The 24,311-nt window shown below is 38.4% G+C and overlaps 1 protein-coding gene across 4 annotated transcripts in view; it reads left to right on the top strand.

Annotated features, from left to right (window-relative positions):
* The window catches only part of LOC102954659 (B cell receptor associated protein 29), a 54,847-nt gene extending 32,347 nt beyond the window's left edge, over window positions 1-22,500 (top strand). For all 4 annotated transcript variants that reach the window (XM_042964343.1, XM_042964333.1, XM_042964326.1 and 1 more), the window contains exons 7-8: window positions 15,530-15,630; window positions 21,821-22,500. In XM_042964343.1, the coding sequence (XP_042820277.1) occupies window positions 15,530-15,630; window positions 21,821-21,856 (137 nt within the window). In that variant the 3' untranslated portion in view covers window positions 21,857-22,500. The remainder of the gene's footprint in view (window positions 1-15,529; window positions 15,631-21,820) is intronic.
* Window positions 22,501-24,311: the final 1,811 nt, after the last annotated feature.

The following is a 24,311-nucleotide window of genomic DNA, read 5'->3' as shown; positions in this document are numbered from 1 at the left end:
TTAAGCATCTAATTCTTGGTTTCAGCTCAGGTCATCATCTCATGATTCGTGAGATCAAGCCCCCAGCAGGCTGTGTGCTGAGGGCACAGAGCCTACTTGGGATTCTCTCTTTCTCCCTCTGCCCATCCCTCACACACTTGTGCGCTCTCTCGCTCTCTCTCTCTCTCTCAGAATAAATAAACTTAAAAGCACACACACACAGTTTATGTTTCTTACTGAACCAAAGTTTGTGTGTCTGGTTTCCTAGTATCTTGCAGGCATTATAGTAGATTAACGGTCCAGTCATTGATCACTGGTAAAAGAATAGTACCTGTGAAAATTAAGTATTAAATAACTCTAATATATCACACTCTCAAGGTCTCAGAAATAAAACCAAGTAAACTGAAAAGAAACCAACACTGAATGTGTGGAAAATTTTCAAATTAAAAATGGTTTCCTCTGGTGCAATCCTTGTTACTGTTGTACAACAGCCAACTTTAGCTGTTCTGTTAATGCCTCTAAAAATTGTTTTCGATTTCCTGGCAGAGCTTAGCTAGTAGTTCCTGTTAATCTCAGGTAAAAATCATAGTGATACATCTACACAGTGTATTTGTCTCACCAGCTTCTCCCACTCTGCAAATAGCTCCATAAATGTAAGTTTAGCATTTTGTAAAACCACAAATATTTTTGGCCTACTTACTGGTCCTTTCACACAAATATTTTACACAAGCATTTTGGCTTACTACATGTCACTATAACATTAATTGGGGTTATTCTCTATATTAATAACAAATGCATATGCCTCAGAAAGTTCCTAGTGACTAGGACATAACCACGTTTCTAACTGAATCTGGCCAGTATTCTCATGAAATATCTCCACATTTCCAGAAAGCCACCAGCAAGTGATAGCAACTCATTTTTGCAGATGAGAAAATTGAAATAGTGACTTAGCTGTATCACCTCAAGCTTCCTTGTTTAATAATGTCTTTCCTATAAATGCTGCTTCCAGAATAAAATAGTTCAAGATGAAATAAGCAAATGCAAATGTCAGGTAACAAGTTTATATAATCCCTTAGTCACGAAGGCAGTTCCAGAAGGAGGTAGAAGGCATCCAAAACAGAATATTGTAATTTTTATAAAACAAGAGATAGAGAAAGGACTGGGAAACAGTCCAGAAGGATCCTAGACAATAACAGCCTCTCTTAATTGGAGTGAATTAAATAAGACAGTTTATTAATATTAATAAGACAGCTTATTTACATCTACTGAAATACAAAACAACATAGGAAACACAGTTCATGCCTTGGCTTGATAAGTGCCAAAAAAAACAGGATTTGCCTGCATTTGATTTGTCATACCTTCATCCCTGTAGTGATCAGGAGAAACTTCTAGATAGGCTGCAAAGTGGTTTTTCAGCTTCTTTTACAGATGTGTAGGACCACCTGATTGATTCTGTCTCCTAAAAATTCATGAGAAAAATGATCTCTTTAGGTAACTAATGAGTTGATGTCTAAGATTTATTGAATTTCCTGAGTAATTTACTCATGTAAGAAATTTAAGTACAAATCATTTTTTTTCAATATATGAAGTTTATTGTCATATTGGTTTCCATACAACACCCAGTGCTCATCCCAAAAGGTGCCCTCCTCAATACCCATCACCTACCCTCCCCTCCCTCCCACCCCCCATCAACCCTCAGTTTGTTTTCAGTTTTTAAGAGTCTCTTATGCTTTGGCTCTCTTCCACTCTAACCTCTTTTTTTTTTTTTTCCTTCCCCTCCCCCATGGGTTTCTGTTAAGTTTCTCAGGATCCACATAAGAGTGAAACCATATGGTATCTGTCTTTCTCTGTATGGCTTATTTCACTTAGCATCACACTCTCCAGTTCCATCCACGTTGCTGCAAAGGGCCATATTTCATTCTTTCTCATTGCCACATAGTACTCCGTTGTGTATATAAACCACAATTTCTTTATCCATTCATCAGTGGATGGACATTTAGGCTCTTTCCATAATTTGGCTATTGTTGAGAGTGCTGCTATAAACATTGGGGTACAAGTGCCCCTATGCATCAGAAGTACAAATCATTTTTAACATTAAGACTAACTCCTATTCAATACAAGTTCCTGGCCAACATTCTTGGTTTTTAAGAATAATTGACAGACAGTACTGTATTAGTTTCAGATGTATAATACAATAAACTGATACTTATATGCATTATTAAATGTCACCACAATAAGTCTAGGTACCATCTACCACCATACAAAGTTGTTACAGTATTATTGACTGTATTCCCTATGCTGTACATTAATCCCCATGTCTTCTTTATAACTGGAAGATTGTACCTCTTAATCCCCTTCAATTATTTTGTCCATCTCCCCCACATCCCCATCCCTCTGGCAACCCTCAGTATGTTCTCTGTATCTGTTTTTGTTTTGTTTGTTCATTTGCTTTTTAGATTCTACCTGTAAATGAAATTATATGGTATTTTTCTTTTTATGTCTAATTTGTTTTACTTAGCATAATACCCTCTAGATCCATCTGTGTTATCACACATGGCTACATTTCATTCTTATAACTGTGTAATGTTCCATTGTGTGTGTGTGTGTGTGTGTGTGTGTGTGTATACATACCACATTTTCTTTATCCATTAGTCTATTGATGGACATTAGGTTGCTTCCAAATTTGGGCTATTATAAATAATGCTGCCATGAACATAAGGGTGCATATGTCTTTTCAAAATAGTGTTTTCATTTTCTTTGGCTAAATACCTAAAAGTGGAATTACTAGATCATATGGTAGTTCTATGTATAGTTTTTTCTTGGAGGCTTTAATGTTTTCTATATATAGTATCATATCATCTGCAAATAGTGACAGTTTTACTTTTCATTTCCAATTGGAATGCCATTTCTTGGGGCACCTGGGCGGCTCAATCATTTGAGTGACTCTTGATTTCAGCTCAGGTCATGATCCCAGGGTGGTGGGATTGAGCCCGGTATCAGGCTTCTCACTGAGTATGGAGTCTGCTTAAGATCTCTCTCTTCCCCTCTGTCACTCTCCCCCAGTCGTGTTTTCTCTCTCTCTAAGAAAGAAAGAAAGAGAGGGAAGGAAAGAAAGAAAAGAACAAGAAGAAAAGGAAGGAAGAGAGAGAGAGTGGGAGTGAGAAAGGAAGGAAGGAAGGAGGGAAGAGAGAGAGGACAAAAGGAGGGAAGGGAAGGAGGAAAGAAGAGAGGAAGGGAGAAAGAAATGGGTTTCTGCTTAATTGTTGTGGCCAGGATTTCCAATATTATGTTGAATAAAAGTGGTGAGAGTGGGCATCCTTGTCATGTTCCTGATCTTAGAAGGAAACAGCTTTTCACTGTTGAGTGTGATGTTAGCTCTGGGTTTGTCATGTATGATCTTTATTATGTTGAGATACATTTTCTTTGTATCCACTTTGTTGAAAGTTTCATCATAAATGGATGCTGAATTTTGTCAAATGCTTTTTTCCCATATTTTGAGATGATAATATGATTTTTAGCCTTCATTTTGTTAATGTGGTGTATCACATTGATTGATTTCAGGTATTGAACCATCCTTGCATCCCTAGAATAAATCCTACTGGATCATGGTGTCTGATCATTTAAAGTATTGATGCAGTTTGCTAATATTTTGTTGAGTATTTTTCCACCTGTACTTACTAAGAATATTAGCCTATAGTTTTCTTTTTTTGTAGTGTCTTTGATTTTGGTATCAGGGTAATACTAGCCTCATAGGATGAATTTGGTAGTTTTCTGTCCTCTTCATTTTTATGTTATGTTATTTTGGAATAGTTTGAGGAGGATTAGGGATTAACTCTTCTTTAAATGTTTGATGGAAATCATGTGTGAGGCTGTCTGGTCCTGGATTTTAGTTTGTTGGGAGTTTTATTACTCTAATTTTACTACTAGTAATTGGTCTATTCAGATTTTCTATTTGTTTCTGATTCGGTCATGGAAGATTATATGTTTATAAAAATTTATCCATTTCTTCTAGGCTGGCCAATTTGTTGACACATAATTTTTAATAGTATTCTTTTATAGTCCTTGGTATTTCTGTAGTATTGATTGTAACTTTTCTTTCATTTCTGGTTTTATTTGAATCTTCTCTCACTTTTTCTTGATGAATCTGGGTACAGGTTATTAATTCTGTTTATCTTTTCAAAGAACCAGCTCTTAGTTTCATAGATCTTTTCTATTGTTTATTTAGTCTCTCTTTCACAAATTGCACTCTAATATTTATTATTTCCTTCCTTCTACTAATTTTGGGCAGTGTTTGTTCTGCTTTTTCTAGTTCTCTTAGGTGTAAGATTCGATTGTTTATTTGAGATTTTTCTTGTTTTTTTTTTTTTTTGAGGTAGGCCTGTATCACTATAAACTTCCCTGTTAGAATTGCTTTTGCTGCATCCTATAGATCTTAGAACACTGTATTTCCCTTTTTATTTGTCTCAAAGTATTTTTTTATTTCCTCTTTGATTTTTTTTATTGACCTGTTAGTAGTTTAGTGGCATATTATTTAACTTCCATTTGTTTGTGTTTTTTCCAGGTTTTTTTCTTGTAATGGAGTTCTACTTTCATACCATTGTGGTCAGAAAAGTTTCTTTATTTTTTTTTTTAATTTTATTTATTTTTGAGACAGTGAGCCAGCAGGGGAAGAGCAGAGAGAAAGGGAGACACAGAATGCAAAACAAGCTCCAGGCTCTGAGATGTCAGCACAGAGTCCAATGTGGGGCTCGAACTCACAGACCATGAGATCATGACCTGAGCCAAAGTCAGACACCCAACCGACTGAGTCACCCAGGCACCCAAGAAAAGATTCTTGATACGATTTCAGTCTTTTTTTTTTTAGTATATGAAATTTATTGTCAAATTGGTTTCCATACAACACCCAGTGCTCATCCCAAAAGATGCCCTCTTCAATACCCATCACCTCCCCTCCCCTCCCTCCCACCCCCCATCAACCCTCAGTTTGTTCTCAGTTTTTAAGAGTCTCTTATGCTTTGGCTCTCTCCCACTCTAACCTCTTTGTTGTTGTTTTTTTTCCCCTTCCCCTCCCCCATGGGTTTCTGTTAAGTTTCTCAGGATCCACATAAGAGTGAAACCATATGGTATCTGTCTTTCTCTGTATGGCTTATTTCACTTAGCATCACACTCTCCAGTTCCATCCACATTGCTACAAAGGGCCATATTTCATTCTTTCTCATTGCCACGTAGTACTCCGTTGTGTATATAAACCACAATTTCTTTATCCATTCATCAGTTGATGGACATTTAGGCTCTTTCCATAATTTGGCTATTGTTGAGAGTGCTGCTATAAACATTGGGGTACAAGTGCCCCTATGCATCAGTACTCCTGTATCCCTTGGGTAAATTCCTAGCAGTGCTACTGCTGGGTCATAGGGTAGGTCTATTTTTAATTTTGGGGGGAACCTCCACACTGTTTTCCAGAGCGGCTGCACCAGTTTGCATTCCCACCAACAGTGCAAGAGGGTTCCCGTTTTCCACATCCTCTCCAGCATCTAGTGTCTCCTTATATGTTCATTTTGGCCACTCTGACTGGCATGAGGTGATGTCTGAGTGTGGCTTTGATTTGTATTTCCCTGATGAGGAGCGCTGTTGAGCATCTTTTCATGTGCCTGTTGGCCATCTGGATGTCTTCTTTAGAGAAGTGTCTGTTCATGTGTTCTGCCCATTTCTCCACTGGATTATTTGTTTTTCAGGTGTGGAGTTTGGTGAGCTCTTTATAGATTTTGGATACTAGCCCTTTGTCTGATATGTCATTTGCAAATATCTTTTCCCATTCCGTTGGTTGCCTTTTAGTTTTGTTGATTGTTTCCTTTGCTGTGCAGAAGCTTTTTATCTTCCAATAGTTCATTTTTGCTTTTAATTCCCTTGCCTTTGGAGTTGTGTCAAATAAGAAATTGCTGCAGCTGAGGTCAGAGAGGTCTTTTCCTGCTTTCTCCTCTAGGGTTTTGATGGTTTCCTGTCTCACATTCAAGTCCTTTATCCATTTTAAGTTTATTTTTGTGAATGGTGTGAGAAAGTGGTCTAGTTTCACTCTTCTGCATGTTGCTGTCCAGTTCTCCCAGCACCATTTGTTAAAGAGACTGTCTGTTTTCCATTGGATGTTCTTTCCTGCTTTGTCAAAGATTAGTTGGCCATACGTTTGTGGGTGTAGTTCTGGGGTTTCTATTCTATTCCATTGGTCTATGTGTCTGTTTTTGTGCCAATACCATGCTGTTTTGATGATGACAGCTTTGTAGTAGAGGCTAAAGTCTGGGATTGTGATGCCTCCTGCTTTGGTCTTCTTCTTCAAAATTACTTTGGCTATTCGGGGCCTTTTGTGGTTCCATATGAATTTTAGGATTGCTTGTTCTAGTTTCGAGAAGAATGCTGGTGCCATTTTGATTGGGATTGCATTGAATGTGTAGATAGCTTTGGGTAGTATTGACATTTTGACAATATTTATTCTTCCAATCCATGAGCAGGGAATGTCTTTCCATTTCTTTATATCTTCTTCAATTACCTTCATAAGCTTTCTATAGTTTTCAGCATACAGATCTTTTACATCTTTGGTTAGATTTATTCCTAGGTATTTTATGCTTCTTGGTGCAATTGTGAATGGGATCAGTTTCTTTATTTGTCTTTCTGTTGCTTCATTGTTAGTGTATAAGAATGCAACTGATTTCTGTACATTGATTTTGTATCCTGCAACTTGCTGAATTCATGTATCAGTTCTAGCAGACTTTTGGTGGAGTCTATCGGATTTTCCATGTATAATATCATGTCATCTGCAAAAAGCGAAAGCTTGACTTCATCTTTGCCAATTTTGATGCCTTTGATTTCCTTTTGTTGTCTGATTGCTGATGCTAGAACTTCCAGCACTATGTTAAACAACAGCGGTGAGAGTGGACATCCCTGTCATGTTCCTGATCTCAGGAGGAAAGCTCTCAGTTTTTCCCCATTGAGGATGATATTAGCTGTGGGCTTTTCATAAATGGCTTTTATGTTGTTTAAGTATGTTCCTTCATCCTGACTTTCTCGAGGGTTTTTATTAAGAAAGGATGCTGAATTTTGTCAAATGCTTTTTCTGCATCGATTAACAGGATCATATGGTTCTTATCTTTTCTTTTATTAATGTGATGTATCACATTGATTGATTTGCAAATGTTGAACCAGCCCTGCATCCCAGGAATGAATCCCACTTGATCATGGTGAATAATTCTTTTTATAAGCTGTTGAATTTGATTTGCTAGTATCTTATTGAGAATTTTTGCATCCATATTCATCAGGGATATTGGCCTGTAGTTCTCTTTTTTTACTGGGTCTCTGTCTGGTTTAGGAATCAAAGTAATACTGGCTTCATAGAATGAGTCTGGAAGTTTTCCTTCCCTTTCTATTTTTTGGAATAGCTTGAGAAGGATAGGTATTATCTCTGCTTTAAATGTCTGGTAGAATTCCCCAGGGAAGCCATCTGGTCCTGGACTCTTATTTGTTGGGAGATTTTTGATGACTGATTCAATTTCTTCGCTGGTTATGGGTCTGTTCAAGGTTTCTGTTTCCTCCAGTTTGAGTTTGGGAGGTGTGTGGGTGTTTAGGAATTTGTCCATTTCTTCCAGGTTGTCCAGTTTGTTGGCATATAATTTTTCATAGTATTCCCTGATAATTGCTTGTGTTTCTGAGGGATTGGTTGTAATAATTCCATTTTCATTCATGATTTTATCTATTTGGGTCATCACCCTTTTCTTTTTGAGAAGCCTGGCTAGAGGTTTATCAATTTTGTTTATTTTTTCAAGAAACCAACTCTTGGTTTCATTGATCTGCTCTACAGTTTTTTTAGATTCTATATTGTTTATGTCTGCTCTGATCTTTATTATTTCTCTTCTTCTGCTGGGTTTGGGGTGTCTTTGCTGCTCTGCTTCTATTTCCTTTAGGTGTGCTATTAGATTTTATATTTGGGATTTTTCTTGTTTCTTGAGATAGGCCTGGATTGCAATATATTTTCCTCTCAGGACTGCCTTCGCTGCATCCCAAAGCGTTTGGATTGTTGTATTTTCATTTTCATTTGTTTCCATATATTTTTTAATTTCTTCTCTAATTGCCTGGTTGACCCATTCATTCTTTAGTAGGGTGTTCTTTAACCTCCACGCTTTCGGAGGTTTTCCAGACTTTTTCCTGTGGTTGATTTCAAGCTTCATAGCATTGTGGTCCAAAAGTATGCATGGTATGATCTCAATTCTTGTATACTTATGAAGGTCTGTTTTGTGACCCAGAGTGTGATCTATCTTGGAGAATGTTCCATGTGCACTCGAGAAGAAAGTATATTCTGTTGCTTTGGGATGCAGAGTTCTAAATATATCTGTCAAGTCCATCTGATCCAATGTATCCTTCAGGGCCCTTGTTTCTTTATTGACCATGTGTCTAAATGATCTATCCATTGTTGTAAGTGGGGTATTAAAGTCCCCCTGCAATTACCACATTCTTGTCAATAAGGTTGCTTATGTTTGTGAGTAATTGTTTTATATATTTGGGGGCTCCCATATTCGGCGCATAGACATTTATAATTGTTAGTTCTTCTTGATGGATAGACCCTGTAATTATTATATAATGCCCTTCTTCATCTCTTGTTAGATACGATTTCAGTCTTGTTTAATTTATTGAGACTTATTTTGTGGCCTAACATGTGATCTGTCCTGGAGGGTGTTTTGTGTATACTTGAAAATAATGTGTATTCTGCTGTTTTTAGATGGAATGCTCTGTATATATTAAGTTCATCTGATCTAATGTGTTATTTAAAGCCAATATTTCCTTATTAATTTTCTGTCTGGGTGATCTATCCATTGATGTAAGTGGATGCTAAAGTCCCCTACTAGTGTTAGTTTCAGTTTCTCTCTTTGCATTTGTTAATATTTGCTTTATATATCTTGGTGCTTCTATGTTAGGTGCATAAATATTTAGAAATATTATAATTCCTTCTCTAATTGATCCCTTTATCTTTATGCAATACTCTCTCTTATTACAGCCTTTGTTTTAAGTCTAGTTTGTCTGATAGAAGTATTGCTTAGCCCAGCTTTCTTTTCAAAAATAAACATTAAAAATAATTTTAAGTAATTATTGTTTTCATTTTTTTTTTGAAAGAGACAGACAGAGACAGAGAACGTGAAGAGGGGAGGAGCAGAGAGATAGGGAGACACAGGAATCAGAAGCAGGCCAGGCTCTGAGCTGTCAGCACAGAGCCTGAGACGAGGCTAGAACTCACAAACCGCGAGATCATGACCTGAGCCAAAGTCAGACGCTCAACCGACTAAGCCACCCAGGAGCCCCAGCTTACTTACTGCCATTTTAAAAATTGTTTAACGGTTGTTTTGTAGTTCTCTATTCCTTTCTTGTTGCTCTTTTCCCTTGTGATATGGTAACTTTTTTAGTGTTATGTTTGGATTCCTTTCTCTTTATTTTTTGTGTATCTAATAAAGGTTTTTGATTTGTGGTTACCATGAGATTCATATATAACAACCTGTTATATAGCAGTTTATTTTAAATTGATGAGCACTTAAGCTTGAACGAATTCTAAAAACACTACATTTTTACTGTCCCCACTCCTGACGTTTTATGTTTTTTACATCATGTTGTACATCTTTTTGTTTTGTATATCCTTAACTAATTATAGATATAGCTTATTTACTACTTTTGTCTTTTAACCTTCTTACCAGCTTTATACATGGCTGAACCTTCACCATACGTTTGCCTTTACCAGGGAGATTTTTTTTTCTTTCGTATATATTTTTTTATTTCTAGTTATGGCCTTTTCTTTTCCTCTTAAAGAAGACCTTTTGATATTTTTTTGTAAAGGCTGGTTTAGTAGTGGTAAACCTTTAACTTTTGTTTGGTTGGAAAACTTTTTATCTCGCCTTCAATTCTGAATGATAACATTGCCGATTAGAGTATTCTTGGTTATAAGTTTTTTCGTTTCAGCGCTGTGAATATATTGTGCCACTCCCTGCCAGCCTGTAAAGTTTCTGTTGAAAAATTAGCTCATTGCCCTCCCTCGCTCTCTCTGCCCCTTCCCCCACTCAAGCTCTGTCTCTGTCTCTCTCAAAAATAAATAAACATTAAAAAAAATTTTTTTTAAAGCGGGGTCGGGGGGGGGGTGCTCCTGGGTGGCTCAGTCAGGCATCCGACTTCAGCTCAGGTCATGATCTCGTGGTCTGTGGGTTTGAGCCCCATGTCGTGTCGGACTCTGTGCTGACAGCTCAGAGCCTGGAGCCTGCTTCAGATTCTGTGTCTCCCTCTCTCTCTGCCCCTCTCCCGCTCAAGCTCTGTCTCTGTCTCTCTCAAAAATAAATAAACTTTAAAAAAAATCTAAAAAAAACATTAGCTAATTGCCTCATGGGGATTCCCTTATATGCAACTAATTGCTTTTCTCTTGCTACTTTTAAGATTTTTTAGTTTTTGACATTGTAATTATAATTTGTCTTGGTGTAGATCTCTTCTGAGTTCATCTGTTTAGGAGCCTTGCTTTTTAGACCTGGGCATGTATTTCCTTCCTTAGCTTAGGGAATTTTTCAGCAGTGATTTCTTTAAATATGTTTTATGCCCCTTTCTCTTTCCCTTCTCCTTCTAGAACCCCTGTAATGTAAATGTGAATACTCGATGTTGTCCCAGTGGTCCCTTAAAGTGCCTTTATTTTTAAATTCCTTTTTTTTCTTTTCCTTCCTTCCTTCCTTCCTTCCTTCCTTCCTTCCTTCCTTCCTTCCTTCCCTTCTTTCTCTTTCTGTTCAGTTTGGGTGACTTTCACTACCCAGATCACTGATCTGTTCTTCTGTATCATCAAATCTTCAGTTTATCCCCTCTAGTGTATTTTTTTATTCTGTTATTGTATTCTTTATATTTGATTGGTACTTTCTTATATTTTCTCTTTGTTGAAGGTCTTACTGTGTGTTCATCTAGTCTTCTCCCAAATTTGATGATCATCTTTGTGGCCATTATTTTGAACTCTTTATCACTTTTATTGCTTAATTCCCTTTCATTTAGTTCTTTTCTCTGAGGTTTGCCTTGCTCTTTTGTTTGGAACACATTTCTGTGTCTTTTCATTTGGCCTAGCTCTGTATTTGTTTTTAGGTGTCCAGTAGTTCAGCTACAGTTCCCAATCTTTTTTTTTATTTTTATTTTTTAAGTTTTTATTTAAATTCTAGTCAGTTAGCATACAGTGAAATATAAGTTTCAGGTGTAGAATCCAGCGATTCAACACTACAATACCCAGTGCCCATCACGACACACATTTCCCAGTGTTAAAGGAGTGGCCTTATGTAGGAGATATCCTGTGGAGCCAAGAAGCCTAATCTCCTCTGGTCACCAGAAGCAGGTCTCCCGTGTGGGCTGCATGTGCCCTCCTGATGTGACAGGGCAGAACGGTTGTGGGCACACTCGTAAGTGGGTCTGGCTCCCAGTCCAGCTGGCTATACACCTGGCCTTGACTGCTACAAATGTGCTAGTAGTCAAGACACCAGCGGTAGGCACCCTCTGGCATTTGCAGTATGCAGGGATGATTCCCACATGGCATCCGCCGGGGCCGGAATCAGTACAGCAGAACAAGACAGCAAAAATGGCTGCCACCAGTGTCTTAAGTCCCCAAGCAGACGCCTAGCTGCCTTTTGTCTCTCCAGCAGGCGCTCCAAGATTAGTAAGTGGGTCCCCTTCACCTGTAGTCTATGTAATTTTGATCCAGTGTTTTTGTGTTTATTTTGGGGTCAAGTAAGTCTACATGTGAACTCTAAGAGTGGGTTTTTTTTTCCCTCTGCAATTCTAGTTTTCCTAGGCGTATTCCTTATTGCTTTTCAAAGCCAGGTGTTTTGGAGGCCCATCTCTTCTGTGCAGGATCTAAGGGTTTGGGTACCTGATGTGGAACTCAAATCTCTTGCCCCTCATGGAAAAGTTCAATGCTTTTGTGATCCTTCTGTATCATAGAATGCCATTCCTAGAATGTGGTTTTCAGGGTGCCTGAGTAGCTCAGTCTTTTGAGCTTCCGACTTCGCTCAGGTCATGATCTCACAGTTGGTGAGTTTAAGCCCCACTTCGGGCTCTCTGCTGTTATCCCCGAAGCTGTCAGTGCAGAGCCCGCTTCGGATCCTCTGGCCCCCTCTCTCTCTGTCCCTCCCTGCTCGCATGTGTTCTCTTTCCCTCTCTTTCTGTCTCAAAAATAAATAAAATATTAAAAATATATACATTAAAAAAAAGAATATGGTTCTTTCCTTAGTGAGACTGTATCTCTGCTTCTTCTCAGTACTATCCCCTGTTGTAGAGGCTCTGTTCATCCTGTTCATCCAAGGCCCCCTTCAGAGGGGATTAGTCCACATGTGGCTATAGATTTACTGTCCACGGGAGAAGGTAAGCTCAGGGTCTTCCTTTCCTACCATCTTGGACCCTCTTGGACCCGTCTTGGACCATCATTGTAGGCTAGTAAGACTAGAATTGTAGATTCTACAACTTAAGTTATAGAATCTTCTTTGCTTTTTATACACCAGAAATCCAGGCTTTTAAACATTTATGGTAAGGTCTTGAAGTTAACACTGTGTTTCATATTTTCAAGTAGGTTCTAGGAAATGCCTTATAGAACCCAAATTAAAGACTAATATGAAAACCTTCATGTTGTGACTGTGGTTCCAGTGAAATCTAACCACTATCAAAGATCTCTCTTCCATACCTAACCTCTACCCTTACCAAGTGACAACATTAAATTTGTTAAATTTAGCCTTTAATGCCTAACTTAGTTATGGATCTATAAAAATAACATGAAAGAAATTATAATGTAGAGCTATCCCATATGGCTACCCACTAGCTACACATGGCTGTTTAAATCAAAATTTAATTAAAATTAAGTATAATTGAAAATTAAATTCTTCAGTTGCACTAGCCACATTTAAAGTGCTTAATAGCCACATATAGCTAGTGGCTGCCATATTAGCACAGATGTTCTACATCTGTATTGTCCACTAAATGTTCTACAACACAAGAAGTTTAATTTGACAACATTGTCTTAGAAAGTGCCAATACAAAAGCCACTTTAGTTGAAAGTGACTTATATACTTATATATAAAAATGCCCATATGATGGCTTTTCAAGAGGAAGAGGAAACAGATTGTTTATAAATAGAATCTATAATTTCATTCAACTGTGCCAGAAAAATGACTCTTACATTTATAAATCCCACTTTCTTTTACTTAAACTTCTACCCTAAAATGTTTACAAATTCAGAACTTCTAAAGACTACATATGCAGAATCGTATGTAGAGTAGAGTTAGTTCAGGATTCCCAGAATTTATCCAGTCCATCTTGTGCTACTCTTCCTTTCTACACATTTACTCATTATCTTCTCTACAATGTGCTAAGTTAGTGTGTGTGTGTGTGTGTGTGTGTGTGTTTAACTTCTATCTTAGAAGTTAACTGCTTATTTTTAACTTATTTTTAACTGCTGTCTTACACTATACCTCCTTGGTAGACAGAGGCTAATATAGATCCATTTTTGTGTATCATCTTGAGGTAAAGCCTTTAAGTGTCCCACACCCCTAAATTTTTCAATTTTATATAAGAAAGTGATTGTCTTTGCTTTTAAGGAAAATGGGCTGTTCGTCCCTTAGTAAGTATAATAAAATATCCCCCTCTCAGTTTTTTCAAAAGCAGTCCATTCTAATAAATTCTGTACTATAATGCTTGAGTCTAGGATGAATCAGGAAACAGGGTAAGACTGGAACATCTTATGCAAGAAACTAGGGTACTCAACAAATGATAGGGACATAGTGAGAGAACATAAGAGCCAGCTTGACAGCCTTCCCACTAGCCACATCTGGCTAGTGCAGTTATGAATTATAAACTGTTGAAAACATAACCTATGTGTTCATACTTAGGATGGATGGATGGATGGATGGATGGATGGATGGATGGGTGGATGGATAATGGAAGGCCCTTCTTTAGAGTAGAATGCTGACTGGTAAATGTGGATGAGATGGTGAAGTTGGAAAATCACCAGTGTGCTACCATCACAATAAAGGTTGGTTTAGGCAAGAATTTTCAATGGGTGCTAACTATGAGGGGATAGTTTTCATAAGGAGCAAGATACTTACATAGTCTTTTCTTCCCACACACTGCTTCTTAGTTTACAAAGAAGAAAATAAGTATAAATAGAAAAACCAGTGAGAGGCAGATGGGTCTCTGGATGTGATACCTTGAGAGACAGTCCGCATCATTTGTATGTAAGTTAAGATGCATAACCTGAATTTAATCATGAGGAAACATCAGACAAAACCAAAATGAAAAACATTCCATTTAAGAAAAAAGTGGCCTGAGGGTGTCTTGGTGGCTCAGTCAGTCAAGCATCTAACTTCAGCTCAGGTCACGATCTCATGGTTTGTGAGTTCGAGCCCCGTGTCAGGGTCTCTGCTGTCAACACAGAGCCTACTTCAGATCCTCTGTCTCCCCTCTCCCTTTGTCCCTCCCCAGTGCGCTCTGTCTCTTTCAAAAAAAAAAAAAAAAGTGGCCTTTATTTAAAATGTCAGTGTTACGAAAGGGAAGAAGAATGCAGGGGGAAGGCTGAGGAACTATTCTAGATTAAAGGAAACCAAAGAAACGTGACAACTTAATGCTAATCTTTGATCTAGGGCTGGATCTAGACTCAAAAAAAAATAGTAAAAAACCCATAATTGGGACAGTAGCCAAGATTGGAATATGAATGGCAGATTAGATAAAAAGTACTGATGTTAAATTTCCTAATTTGCTAACTATGCTCTGATTATGTTACAGAATAGCTTTGTTCTTAAGAAATACACAATGAAGTATATATTTTTTTATTTTTATTTTTAAAATTTTTTTAATGTTTATTTATTTTTGAAGGAGAGAGAGACAGAGCATGAGCGGGGGAGGAGCAGAGAGAGAGGGAAACACAGAATCTGAAGCAGGTTCCAGGCTCCAAGCTGTTAGCACAGAGCCTGATGTAGGGCTCAAACTCACAAACTGAGATCATGACCTGAGCCAAAGTCAGACACTTAACCGACTGAGCCACCCAGGTGCCCCAAAAAATACACAATGAAGTATTAAGGAGTAAAGGGGCATGATGTCTATAACTTACTCTTAAATGATTCAAGAAAAACAGTTGTGCATGTGTGGTGAGAGAATACAGTAACAAATGTATTGCATCTTAACAGTTGGTGAACTTGAGTAAGAGCTACAAAGGAGTTTTCTAATTTTTTTTTTTTAACGTTTTATTTATTTTTGAGACAGAGACAGAGCATGAACGGGGGAGGGGCAGAGAGAGAGGGAGACACAGAATCGGAAGCAGGCTCCAGGCTCTGAGCCATCAGCCCAGAGCCCGACGCGGGGCTCGAACTCACGGACCGTGAGATTGTGACCTGAGCCGAAGTCGGATGCCCAACCGACTGAGCCACCCAGGCGCCCCAGGAGTTTTCTATTTAAGTCTTGCAACTTTTCTGTAAACTTAAAAATATTTCAAAGTAAAAATTTTTAAATTCTATTCCATGTTTTCTAGCCCTTTCTAAGGCACAGAATGATGTGATGACAATGAAAATGCAATCAGAGCGACTTTCAAAAGAATACGATCGACTTCTGAAAGAACACTCAGAACTTCAGGTGGGTGATATCTACTTTATGGACCTAAGTTTTTTGAAATAGTAATCACTAAATCAACCATTTGGGTCATCTGCCCTTCCCAAATCAAGAGGATGTATTCAATCCTGGCTTTAAAAAAAAATTTTTTTAACATTTATTCATTTTTGAGAGATGGCCAAGAGACAGAGCATATAAGTAGGGGAGGGGCAGAGAGAGAGGGAGACACAGAATCCAAAGCAGGTTCCAGGCTCCAAGCTATCAGCACAGAGCCTGATGCGGGGCTTGAACCCATGAACCATGAGATCATGACCTGAGCCAAAGTTGGACACTCAACTGACTGAGCCACCCAGGTGCCCCTGTCCTGCCTTTTTAAAAATGATGAATGAATCCAGATTTTTACCAAGGGGGTGAAGATGAGGATATCGCCTGAAAACACAAGACAGTCATTACATAGAGAATTACTGACATGCTAACTGATTGCATTCTAGTTTTAGTGGAATTGTAAGCACAAGAACTGAGCCACAAAAATGGCAGCATCGAAAAACAAGCTGGTTCTATAAACATTCAGTTTTGCTGTTGGCAATGTTTGCTCTATTCGTGCCAAAATAAGGTAAAAATTGAAGGCTCATCTTCACGACTACTCGCTACTCCTTCTATCCCAGTGTTTTGTTTAAACATCTGAGGTCAAAACCTATGGCATTCAAATCCGTGATTTACCTCCAATGTGGATTTAAAAGATAGAAATGGAAAAAACCTTTTTGTTGTTAAAGTCAGAGAGTCCAGGGCAATAGTTCTTTTTCTCTTCCCCTCCAGTCCAGCAAGAGTCTGTGCCCTGAACTCATCCAGGCTAAGCTTGCCTGTCCCTTCCCTCTTGGTTTGCCAGGCCCTACTCTGAACTGATTTCCCAGCCACTCTCTGACTGCATGTCAGAGAGTTCAGGGGAGACGCCATTCCTGAGGCAGCCCTGGTCCTTCCTGTCCCTCCTGCTTTCAGGATGGGCTTATCCTAAGAATTTGGCAGCTTTTTGTACCTTTCAATCAGGTCTTTTTTTTTTTTTTTTTTTTTGAGAGATAGCACAAGCAGGGGAGGGGCAGAGAGAGAAGGAGAGACAGAATCCCAACTAGGCTCCACACCCTCAGCACAGAGCCCGATATGGGGGCTCAAACTCAAGAACCGTGAGATCCTGACCTGAGCCGAGATCAAGAGTCGGACACTTAACCACCTGCACCACCCAGGTGCCCCTCAATCGGGGCTTTTTAGCAATTACAGCTGTGCAGTTTCTTCACTGTAGAAGAACCCCTGGTCCCAGGACTCACTTCACTGCCTCTTCATGGTCATTGAATCTCCAGGGTCCATCACTCTGCCTGGCAAAAGGCAAGCAGGTGCTATACCCATAGGCCTTAGAGTCAGACAGACCTGGAATGACTCTAACTCTCATACTACATGATCCCAAGCATGTTAGGATACACCTCTGCAGCTTACTTTTCTTCACTTATGAAACCAGGATAATAGTAACACCTGGCCCAATGGGTTGTGGCAAGAATTAAATAGAATGTGTAGGGTACTTAGCACTGTGCCTGGCTGATAGGAGACGCTCAAGAAATGATACTTATTATAAGTATCATCATCAGTATACATTACTCTGTAGAAGTTTTGCTGAAACTGACTTATTCTCAACCAGCCACTTTGGCCTTGATTTAGAGCCAATCAAGAAGGAAACCAGAGCACATTTACCATCTGGTATCCCTAATTGAGTTGCATGTTTGATTTAACTAACTTTTGACATTAGGGTATTCCAGAGAAGGGTATCCCCTGTGTGCTTCAAACCCAGGATACGGAGAGCCCAGCTCACATGGCCTAAAGTAGATGGTTAGATTCTCAACAAGACCACCTTTTCCCCATCTCTAAAACACGGGTCCTGAAAATTGCTGACTTCACCATGGCATGATGAGTATTTCTTCAGGGCATCCTTCAAGATCTGCCATGGAAAATGAAAGAACACTTCAGAAGCCTTTTGCCTAGAAATAGAACTTTTTTTTCCCCTCCCATTTGTAAGGTCAAAAGGATGCATATCCCCACCATTGGACTTTGCCAGAATTTCAGAAATGTTTAGATCCCTGAATGGAGAAAAGAGAAGCAGGAATATTCTCTCATTTTGTTATGGCCAGTGGTGATTGCTGAATGTCCCCATCGTGGTAACAGCTCATGCTTCTCTTAATCCCTGAAGAGTATATGTGACAACCCATTTTCTTTCCCCTCCCCAAATTCCTTCTTCTTGGAGCTGATATATTCTTGTTAACAGATGTTAAATAGTTTCTCTAATTCCTTCCCAAGAAAGTAGTTTTTATTCCCATTTCTTTGAAAAATGACCCATCCTGGATATGCCAGGTGCCATGCTGAGAGTTAGGCCTTGTGCACTAGTGCATTTAAGGTCTTGATCCAGTTTCTTCTTTTATTTTTGAAATATTTAATGAATGACATTTAGTGAGGATATGCTCTAGACCAAGCACTTAGTTAATGGGTTCATATATTATTCTGTTTACTTTAATCACAGCCCACTAAATTAAAATATTTTAATACCCTATCTTGTGGGTGAGGAAAACAAGTCCCAGAGATGTTGTATAATGTACCTAAAGTCACTGAACTAGAAATTGATAGGATTCAAAGTTGAATTCAAAATCATGAAACCTTGGGGCATCGGGGTGGCTGTCAGTTCAGCATCCAGCTCTTGGTTTTGGCTCAGATCATGGCCTCATGGTTCATGTCAGGCTCTGTGCTGACAGCATGGAGCCTGCTTGGGATTCTCTTTCTCTCCCTCTCTCTCTCTCTCTCTGCCCCTACCCTGATTGCACTCTCTCTCTCTCAAAATAAATAAACTTTAAAAAAATAAAATCCAAAACCCAGTAATTTTTCTCCAGTTGCCCCATCATTAAGAACTCCCTGTGTTGGTCACTAGACTCTGCTCTTGGATCTGTTGTCTTCCCACTTCCACTCTACTCAATCTCAGAGAGCCACATTTCCCAAGCTCCCATGCTGTCTTCTGGGCAGGTTCAGCAGTGGGAGGCACTAGCAGGGGACTGAAGGCAGGAGGGGCAGTGCCGGGGACTTCCCACCGCTCTGTTTCAGGAGCATCTGCAGCAGCAGCACCATCTTTTCCCATGGTCCTGGTACCTACTGGGCAGCTGCCACATGGTGGCCCTAGCTCCTGGGCTCCAGAACTGGCTCTCCCCGCTTGTCCCTCTAGCCCAAGAATGGTGGTTTTGTGCTAATCCCTGAGGTGTCTTACCACACTGTTCCAATGCATCTACTCTTTCACCACCTGTAAAACCAGCTTCCCATAATAAATACCTGTTTGAATTTAAAAAAGAAAGAACGCTCTCAGCCCCATACTTTGGCAGTTCTGTAAACCCCGGGGGGATGACTTGGCATCCAGCACCTTGACTTCTTCGTTTCTTAAATGAGGGTTATAATACTTGAGCATTAAACCAGACCCTGTCTAAGGCACTTTAAATGTTTTTAAACAAGAAAAGCTCTATAGCCCTACAAGACACTAGTAGTTGCCTCTTGATTGGACACGTTTTTTTTCCCCACTCACCCTCCATTGTCCGGTATGAGAACTTGTAGAAGATTCTGAGATTTAAGTGTCATTAAATGACTCCCATTTTCTTTAAAGTGACTCTTACACTTTTATATTTACCTTCTTAACGCTACTTGAGAAGCAAAATGATTGCTGTAGGCCATCTATAGTAAAAAGCTGTATCAAATTGTCATTTGTGAATTATACTTCTGTTGTCAAACCAACCTTAATAATTGAATTATATCTTCAAGTTCTTGGGAAATTTAGCCTTCTCAGTATTACACAGTTGATTTACTTTAAATAAAATAATCATAAAATGACTTAAACTATTATAGAAATAAAAGTGGAAGGGGGAAAGCTGGTTTCCTTACCATAAACAGATTCCACTTTGCATAATTTAAATCCATTTTAAATCTGGTCTCCTCCCTGATACAAATACTAAATAAATATTAGAAAATAATCTCGTCAATACAAAGTCTTTGCCTTTCCTTGTTTGCCGTGTCTCTCTTCTAGAAAAGGAAAAGCAAAACTAACTAAGGATTATGGGCAACACAAACCCATCAGCATCTGGCAGTTTTCAAATTTCATTTTGGAGAGTCACCCTCACTTAAGGAACTTGTCCTGAATAACAGCTCCATTAAAGCTGTGACTTTTATCTTTATGTCCACTTTAATTTTGGATAAACACAAGATTATCTCCTTTTTTTAAATTGAAGTATAATTAGCATACAGTGTTATATTCGTCTTAGATATATAATGATTCAACAATCTGTACAGTTTTCGGTGCTCATCACAAGTGTACTCTTAATCCCTTCACCTCTTTCACCCGTCCCTCACCCGCTTCCCCTCTGGCAATTGTTCTCTGTATTTAAGACTCTGTATTTTTGTTTGTCTCTTTTTTACTTTGTTCATTTGTTTTGTTTCTCAAATTCCACATATGAGTGAAATCATATGGTATTTGTCTTTCCCTGTCTGTCTTATTTTGCTTAGTATTACACTCTAGATCTACCCATGTTGTAGGAAATGGCAAGATTCCCTTCTTTTTTATGGCTGAGTAATACACACACACACACACACACACACACACACACACACACACACACATGACATCTTCTTTACCCTTTCATCTGTGGATGGACATTTGGGTTGTTTATGTATCTTAGCTATTGTAAATAATACAGTAAACATGGGGGTGCATACATCTTTCTGAATTAGTGTTTTTGTTCTTTGGGTAAATACCCAGTAATGGAATACTAGGTCATAAAGTACTTCTATTTTTAGTTTTTTTGAGGAGCCTCTGTACTGTTTTCAGAGTACCAGTTTATTTTTCTACCAACAGTGCATGGGGTCTCTTTTAACTCTACTTCCTTGACAACACTTGTTATTTATTGTAGTTTTTATTTTAATCATTCCGACAGGTGTAAAGTGATATCTCATAGTGGTTTTGATTTGCATTTCCCTGATAATGAGTGATGTTGAGCATCTTTTCATGTGTCTGTTGGCCATTTGTAGGTCTTTGGAAAAATGTTCAGGTTCTCCACCCATTTTTAATCAGGTTATTTAGTTTTTTTGGTATTGAGTTTAGTTTTATTGGTGTTGAAGTTTGGTGTTATTTTTGAGAGACAGACAGCCCATGAGTAGGGGAGGGGCAGAGAGAGAGGGGAACAGAGGATCTGAAGCCAGCTCTGGGCTGATAGCAGAGAGCCCAACGCGGGGCTCAAACTCACAAACCATGAGATCATGACCTGAGCCAAAGTCTGACGCTAAACCGACTGAGCCACCCAGGTGCCCCGCATAAGTTCTTTATATATTTTAGTTATTAACCTCTTATCAGATACATCATTTGCAAATATCTTCTCCCATTCAGTAGTTAAAGCTGTGATTTTTATCTGAAGTGGTAAGATATATATAAACATGTGAAAGTGGTACCTTATCATTCAAAATACTTCCTCTAATCCTGATTTGGTTGCGTAATGTTAATGTTACTAAAGTTGCTCTGAAAGCATTAATACTCAGCCTGAACAAGAGCTAGATGAACTTCTCATGTACGAGCAATAATGCTACAACTCCATTTGATGAGGTTTTTTTTTCCTCAGTGTAGACTTTGCTTTCTTGAGTGCAAATGATTTCTAAAGGTTAATTTCGATCCCATTTTCTTCCAGTTTTAAATGATATTTTATAGTTATCTCTGATCAGCAAAGAGTATAATTTGAGAACTCAATTCTATGGGCAAATATCTGCATAACAAACACACACACACACAAAAGGCCATCCCATCTGGGGTTTTTGTTTCCCCTCATTCTTTCCTTGCCAAAAATCTTAATTGAGTTGGTAAGAGGGGAATTTTAGAAATTTTGTTTTCCTGGTATAACCTGTGAAACAAAACCAAAGTAGATTAAGGCAAGGAAACAAATGAATTGATCAAGAATGTTATTTTTCCCCCTTTTTCAAGTAAAACCCACAAACTTTGTAGTTTAAGTTTGAAATGTTCTCAATCCCTATTTTCATATTTGATTATTCTCATAATTAATAACCATACACAGAAAAGAGAATTTTTTAAAAAACTCCTTGTCATATCAATGAATCTGTTTTTCACTCTTGGCTGTAGCTACTTGAGTCATTTTTTTTCTTGCAGAATCGCTTGGGGAAAGACAGTAAGAAAGGCCTGTGAACTTTGAAAGACGATGGCGACACACCATGTGAAGATGACAAATTTGTTATCGTGTTGGCCTGTAGAACAATTTAAAATTCAGTTCAGTAAAAGGTACCATTTATGACCAGCCAATAATTTTGTTAATGCCACATATATAGCCTGTTATCCTAACGGTGTTGTCACAATAGTTGATGATGTTTCAGATACATCGTCAAGTCTATATTCCAGCTCTTCTGTAAAATATAAGCATGTTTAGCACCCTAGTAAGATATTGAGAGGAACACTGGTTATATGGTGACTGTTTACTAATAAAAAGAAAAATTTATAGCCAGTTACTTCCCAAATTGATTTTTAAGTTGATGAAATCATTAATAGCCTTAAAAGCTGTGATGTGTTTTCAGTAATAATAATCTATTTAATCAGATGACGATAATGCTGATGTATTTGAAAATAGTATTCAGTATCAGCAGATTTGTTCATAGATTAAATAAGGACAAATGATCAGAATTAGCCATTATATATATGGGGAAGAGTCATGAAGAGCAAAAAAATAAAAACAATGACCTTAGTTGTTGTTCTTTTTTATAAGTCTGATGATACTATAGTTTACTCTTGTAAAACAGCTATATTGATAATTATATTTTTGTTACTGTGCTTCTATATCTGTTGGACTGTTTCCGTTGACATTTGTGTTAATACCACATAATAAGTAGGCATTATACCTTTTTAAAATTCATCTGATAATGAAGTTTACATCTATTTGCATAACTGCCATACACTGAACTTAAAATTATTTTACGACAATGTGGAATTCTTGACTTAGAAAGCTAATGTAGAGCATATCCAAAGAGCAATGTTTCCCATCGCTGTGAGAGTTACTAAGTATACAAATATTACCTCAAATATACATACACTGGGGTCACAGTTTCTCTGAGATATATCTGTATTCTGAAAGCTAAATATTAAGTACCATTTTTCCATTCATATTCCTTTAGAATCTCCTTTAGAACATGATAACGACTGTAGTTATATTAAAATGATTTAGGTTGTTCCAGTGTTTAGACATGAAAATCATCTTCCTTGTCTCATAAAGACCTAAATATAAATAATGGAATGGAAAATAATGACTGGAGTTTTTACTTTCCTGATACTTATTTCATCCTTTGTTGTTTATTATCATTTTAGCACCAACTTCATGCATACTTAATTTTTTTCATTGTAACATAGGTGAAATGAGCGAATACATTAGAATTTTATTTCAGATAGAAGTCAGGAGCTACTGCTGGAACACAGACATGTAGGAGACATTTACCAGGAGTGAGCGATGGACTTAGACCAGATGGTCTGACAGCACCATGAGTAACAGAGAAGGGGATGCTTCAGTGGGAGGGAGCTGAATAAATGACAATTCAGAGTATCACCTTGGAAATGGCAGAGTGGGTAAATATGAAGGTACCGAGCATTTGTGACCTGGCTTCCACACAGGAATCAAGGCAAATGACAAAATAACAGAGAAGTAGGAAATACACAGCTGTAGAATTGGCAAAACTGAAATTGAATCCCAACCTTACCACTAATTTAGCTGTGTGATTTTAAACAAATTATTCAAACTCGCTAGACTTCCATTTCCTCAACTCCACAATGGGAATAATAATGTTTTAGGTCAGGATTACATAGTAATTTTTCAGGCTTTAAAGCAAGAAAAGCCTGGGCACCCTTTGAAGAGCATGAGGATTTGGAAGATTGCCAGAAAGCACTTAAAGTGTACATTTCAGTAATCTTAACAACCCTCTCAATTTTAGAAACCTGCACCCTGAGGCCTTAAAAGTTTGAGCAATTTCCCCAAAGTAGCATGGATAGTTAGATTCAGGGCCAGGATCTGAGTCTAATCCAGTTCCCCAAATACTATTCTAGCGTTTATACACAAATTGATTAAAATTTGCTAAACAAAATATTGCCGTTAGTATTAGCCAGGATTTGAACCAGGAAGTTTGGCTCCAGAGTCACCGTAATGAACTGCTTCTCAAGCTATGCTTGTTAGTTCCTATTACTCTCCTTACCACCCATGGAGTTTAACAAATTCTATTGTTATAAACAAACAGTATTCCGTGGAGGTTCTGGACTGCAGGAAGTAGTGCTTAAGAAGTTCTAAGCAAGCACCCTAGACTTTGGCGTGAGTCATCCTGGTTGCTTGCCTGGCTCTATCTTGGGCTTAGTACTAGTAACTGCATTACTCTGAACGCCAGTCTAGAGCCTAGAGTTTAAGTACCTGATGCCACCAGCCTGCCTGGACCTCTAAAGACCCATGCTTCCGATTCCAGTGCTGGTCTCTGCTTGCTTAAAGTGATACTCCCGCTTCCTCCTGGGACCTCCCACCCACAACTGATTGCACGCATCTGCCCCTGTTGTCGTGCTCTATCTCTGTGCGTTGGTCTGGTTCTGCATTCCCATTCCATTGTCCACCGTCTTCTGG

Source organism: Panthera tigris, chromosome A2, assembly GCF_018350195.1.
Source record: "Panthera tigris isolate Pti1 chromosome A2, P.tigris_Pti1_mat1.1, whole genome shotgun sequence".
NCBI lineage: Eukaryota > Metazoa > Chordata > Mammalia > Carnivora > Felidae > Panthera > Panthera tigris.
This window is presented reverse-complemented; position numbering and strand designations above follow the sequence as displayed.